Source organism: Muntiacus reevesi, chromosome 13, assembly GCF_963930625.1.
Source record: "Muntiacus reevesi chromosome 13, mMunRee1.1, whole genome shotgun sequence".
Taxonomy (NCBI): Eukaryota; Metazoa; Chordata; class Mammalia; order Artiodactyla; family Cervidae; genus Muntiacus; species Muntiacus reevesi.
Genome location: NC_089261.1, coordinates 21276583 through 21282066, shown reverse-complemented (window position 1 = coordinate 21282066; position 5484 = coordinate 21276583). Strand labels below are relative to the sequence as shown.

The 5484-nt window shown below is 45.3% G+C and overlaps 1 protein-coding gene across 1 annotated transcript; it reads right to left on the bottom strand.

Annotated features, from left to right (window-relative positions):
* Positions 1 to 1122: 1122 nt before the first annotated feature.
* On the bottom strand, positions 1123 to 5226 carry SNRNP35 (small nuclear ribonucleoprotein U11/U12 subunit 35). Its single transcript, XM_065905080.1, has 2 exons — positions 4911 to 5226; positions 1123 to 2099 (listed from the first exon to the last, which is right to left on the bottom strand). The coding sequence occupies exon 2, from the start codon at positions 2094 to 2096 to the stop codon at positions 1359 to 1361; it is 738 nt and encodes a 245-aa protein (XP_065761152.1). The 5' UTR covers positions 2097 to 2099; positions 4911 to 5226; the 3' UTR covers positions 1123 to 1358.
* Positions 5227 to 5484: the final 258 nt, after the last annotated feature.

Sequence of the window (5484 nt, the reverse complement as noted above, 5' to 3'; positions counted from 1 at the left end):
CAAATCAGTCCATCAGAACTAGATACTGACCTTTCATGGATTTCACTTTCATTTCAGTCTCACTTCTCTTGAACTTTCTCTTTTCCAAGGGCTGGAAGATTGCCATAGTCCATAGCCTCACAGCCCTGCAACTTTGGTTTTTCATTTTAAATGCCAGTCACCCCACCAAAAAAGGAAAGGAAAAAAAAAGTAGTCAGCATTTGGCTGGAGAATGGAGTTATATTTGTTCAAGAGAAGCTGGCTACTGACCCAGAACACTGCTAGGACTGGCTTTTGGTTCTCCGTCTCCGGACAATCTCCTTGGATTCACTTTTCTATCCTATTTTTATTTCACTTAACCAAACCCTTGCACTATGGACATAAAGATGGAAAAGATACAACTTTGATCCTGACCAGATTCAAGGTTCCTGAGAGTCACAGATCAATGCAAATGGTTTCCAGGCATCACCTCTTTTTGCTACACTTTCAAAAAGGTCATTTCCAATAGATGGGAGAAAAAAATCAAAACAAAGCTCTCTACTACCAAATTAAATGAGTGATGGTTCCTTACACAGGTCTTTCCGTACAGATGATGGCGACTACAAAATTGTTTCTAAAGCTTATCAAATAACAGGTCCTTAAAACTGTAAGATGAAGGGAATTCCCTAGAGATCCAATGGTTAGAACTCTGCACTCTCACTGCTGAGGGCCCCAGGGTTCAATCCCTGGTCGGGGAATTAAGATCCCCGCAAGTTGCCCCAAAACAAAAACAGGGACTTGCCTGGTAGTCCAGTGATTAAGATTCCATGCTGGCAATACAGGGGACCTGGGTTCCCTGGTTGGTAACCAATATTCCACGTACCATGAGGTGTGGCAAAAGATTTTTAAAAATAATAAAAACTGAAAAAACTGTAAAATGAAGAGGGGCTTCCCTGGTGGCTAAGATGGTAAAGAATTCGCCTGCAATACAGAAGATCCAAGTCTGATCCCTGGGTCGGGACGATCCCCTGGAGAAGGAAATGGCAACCCACTCCAGTATTCTTGCATGGAAAATCCCATGGACAGAGGAGCCTGGCAGGCTACAGTCCATGTGGTTGCAAACAGCCAGACATGACTGAGCAACTAACACACACACACGTAAGATGAAGGAGAGAAAATTCATATAATATCAACGTGTTCAGCTTGAAACTGGGTTCCAGAGTCAAAAGAAAACTTACCTAACCCCATTATCATTGGAAAGGTTTTGTTCTGTTTTCATTTTCATCAGTTTTATTCAACCACTGGACTTGGATTCTGTGCACAGGCAATGCGGAACCCCTGCACTCTTGCTGGTCCTGCACCTGCCTCTGGGTTTGGGGAGGAAGAGGCGGAGGGATGGCCTACTTGCTTCTGTCCCTCTTCTCCCTCCCCTTGACCCTGTCATCTCTGAAGTCCCTCTCTCTCTCCCAGTCACCTTCCGGCCACGCCCTGGCTGGTTCTCTCTCCTGCCACCTTTTCTCCCGGCCCCTGTCATGGTGGTCCCTCATCCTGGAGTCCCAGTGTCTTTCTCGGGACCGAGACCGCTCCCTCCTCTCCCTCTTCCCCTCTCGGAACTGGTCATTTTTCACAACTGGCAGGTTAATGGGTTTGCGAAAAGGCCGATCCCGCCCCCCAAATCTCAGCTGCCCAGATTCCTTCTTCCCACCCAGACCTCCTCCGAGTCGCCGAGGAATCCACCCTTTGAGAGTCCTCTCCAGCTCATAGTCCACAAATATTTCGTGCTGGTCGATGACCAGGCCGTCAGCATCCCGGTAAGCTTTGAGCAGAGAACGCTCATCTTTGTATTCAATGAAGGCGTAGCCCTTCGAAAAGCCTGTGACCAAGTCCTTCACTAGCCGAAGACGCCGGATGTCCCCGTAGCGGGAAAACACTTCCTTTAACTTCTCCTCTTTGGTCTGCAGGTTTAGTCTCGCCACAAACAGGGTGAGGAGGGGGTCCCCTGTGACGCCTTTGTTGGGGGTGTATCGTGCCAGCATCGCCCTCCAGACGGCGCGATCGTGCGGGTCTTCGTCGGTGCCATCAATGCTGCCAGCTTTGAGAGGGTCATACTCCTTGGCAATGGGCATCCAATCATTCATGTTCTAAGGAGGGGCACAGCAAGCGTTTATGTAGCACCTACTATGAGCTCCACCTTCAGTCCTTCCAACAACCCCTTAAGTGGATTAAATCCCTTCTTCCAACAGGGAAGGAAGCAAAGGCTGAGGCCTCCCAGTTAGAAAGTAGGGGAGACAGGATCACAGCAGTGGGGCCCCAGGGTGCTCTCACCCACCCCCCCACGCCCCACCCCCAGGGAAGACAACATGCTGGGGTCTGAGGCATACATTTATTATCCAGTTTAGCCATAGTAGGGCATGTACAAACTCTTTCAATGTGGCAATATGGATCAAAATCCAGAATCAAAATCCAGGCTTGCCTTTCTGAAACTGTAAACGGTCCTAGGAAAACCAGCCTGGGAACTTCTATGGAAAAGGGGGTTTTAAGAAACACTTTACAAGTGGTCCAGTGGTTAGGACTGCCAGGGTAGGGGTTCAATCCCTGGTCAGGGAACTAAGATCCTCCCTGCAAGCAGAGTGGCCAATAATAATTTCTTAAAAAGAAAACAAAAACCTCTGACTACCACAAATTTCAAACACAGACTAACATAAACAATGGCATAACCCTCCATGAATTTCTCACCAGGCTCCAACTATGACCCATACCTGACCCATCTTATTTCATCAGTGCCCCCCACTCCCAGATTATTCTGAACCTAATTCAAGATATTACATCATTCATCTATAAATATCTCAGTGTGCATTACTAAAGGATAAGGACTTTTTTTTTTAATTTTTTTTTTTTAGGATAAGGACTTTAAAAAAAAGAAAAAAAAAAAAAAAAAAAGCTACAAGGGAAAATGGTGGTCTGAATGCAGTAAACAAGTAGCAAAGTCAAAATGACAGTGACCCAGCCTCAGGCTCTTCTGTTCAAAAGGAAGATGGGGTTTCTTCTCAGTTCCCTAGCTGATGATCCATTTATGCTTTAGGGGTTGAGTATTGACTGCAATGGTAATTTGGGTCCAGCAAGCACACAGTCATCCATTCATTCTGATACAAGATCTCTCTCTCTTTTTTTAAGAGTGTAGGTAAGGTTAAGTCTGACACATGACAACTGACATGTGAATCTGCCGGAATAAATCAGATCCTGCTAATAATGTGACCACCTCTGTGAAGCTTTAGAGCCAATGCTGAAATATGTTACTGAAAAATCAGGGCTCTTTTGAATATATCTGGGCATCTTCATTGGCTATGTTATCTTTTTTTTTTTGCCTCCTGGCATGCAAGATCTTAGTTCCCCAAGGACAGATTGAAGCTGCACCCCCTGAAAGGGATGCAGTCTTAAACCACTGGACCACCAGGGAAGTCTCATCAGTTGCCTTGTTTCATTGATCTCTGCTCTGGTATTCTCTAAATGGCCTTAAAATTCTTAAAATTCTAATCTTACTTCCTGCCTCCATGACAAGGTTGCAGAGGAAAAAAACAAAAAACACCACCACCACCGTAATAATTATAGTTATCTTGTATAGAACACTTAGGAGGTGTCAGGCACTGTGCTAAGCACTTACCTCCCTTCACCTCTCAACAATAACAGGACATGTACTTCTATTGCCATTTCAGATGTGGAAAGTGAAATGCAAAAAGGTTATCTTTTGTCCCAAATCACAGAAGTAGCCCAGCTGTGGAGTTAAGACCGGGGGCTTTTTTGATTCCAGAGCTTGAGCTCTTAACTATTTCCTTAGATGGCTATCATAAAATATAAAGCTTGAAATGGGGATAGGAAAAAACAGGCTAGGCCTGGGTGTTGAAGGCTGACCCGGACCCCAATCAAGTGAGAAGGAAACCCGTCCCCATTTCACAGGAAAAGGTTGCAAAGATCCACCAAATGAACCTGACATTATGGTACACAGTCAGAGCTCCTGTTCAAAGCTGTAAGAATTCTTCAAATTAAAATCTGGAGAGAATTACAAAGGTATAAAAGATGAATTTTGTTTTCTCCCTCATCTGCATGTTCCTATCAATACTAAATACCAAGGGAACAGCGGACTTCACGGGTTCTCATTTATCTTTCTCGGTGTATTTCCTCCGTTGTAACATTACGTTGAGATTTCCTACAAATTTTTAGACTCTCTCTGGCTTTTTCAATTCTCAGTCATTACTTCATAAACGGGAATGGGATGTGAGATGAATCATGAGAGGTGGAGGTGGGCTGGGCAATTAGCCATTAAAAACAGAAGTGTGCAAACTGAAAAAGTTCTGGATTGGAAGTCAGAAAACCCAGGTTTAAGACCTAGTACTCTTCGTGGGCAAAATTTAAATCATTTGTTAAATGCTGCTAAATGCCTCTTCACCGCGTTTTATATGAAGATGAGATAAGGTAGTGTCTTTGAAAGCGCTTTATAATTACAAATTATTATGCAAGTTCTTAAGCAAGCAAATAAACAACGAACGCCTCCCCAGGTTGAATTTGCAGAACGAAACTACCCGCGGTTCCCACCAGGTGGGAAACAAATTGAAGGCTGGCTCACTCCGTCAGAGCATGCGTAGTGGGGAGCTGGACGCTAAGGCGGAAGTTTCGGTGAAAAAGCTTATACTTCCAGTCACTGCTGCAGCACGTTCGTCTTGGCCGCCGGCCCTGGAGGCTACCTCCGCCAGCCCCTCATTTGGGTGCGCAAAGGAGGAAAGACTAACTCAGCTATCGCCCCCGCTCCCCGCAACACAACCCCAAAAGATTCCCCGCCACCACCTTGCCCGGTTTCAACATGGCGGCCCACGCTAGAGCCGACACACGATCCAGGCAGATTCCCTTCGTCCTTCTCGCCAGGGTGGGCCCTACTCCACCTAGCCGCTCCCTCTCACCTCAGCAAAGCTCAGGCTTCCTTTCCCGCCGAGATCTGTGCCGAGCTCTCCGCGACGGAAGAGTCTTCTTCTTAGACCGACCGAACCTTAACATCTGAAGCAGCAGATTCGTCACAGGCCCTATTTCCGTCTTTGGTTTTATTGTAGGAAATTTAATCACAGGCATTGAGCATCAAAGGTGTATTGTCTCCAAAGAGAGTGAAGTTTCCTCCTTTCTAAAATTTTTCATGAAGATTAAAAAATGCTGAATTGAACAACTAACGAAAGTGTAGCCAGTTAACTGGGAGCCGCTGAATTTCCGTGTGAGATGTTTCAGCGCAGAGCTTTAGTTCTTAGACCCACTTTGAGAATTCGATTCATGTTACGGTTTTTCCCCCCCTCAGAAAATGCGTGTGCCGCTTCACAAGGAAACGTTGTACGTATTTTTTTGCCAGAGTTTTTCTAACAATATTGTAAAGCAGTTATCCTCCAATTAAATAATTAAGCTTTAAAAAGAAAGTGAGTTTGGAGATTTTGATTTAAGAATCGCTTGGGAGCTGGTTTAAATGCCTTTCCCTGGCGCCCGTAGCGATCA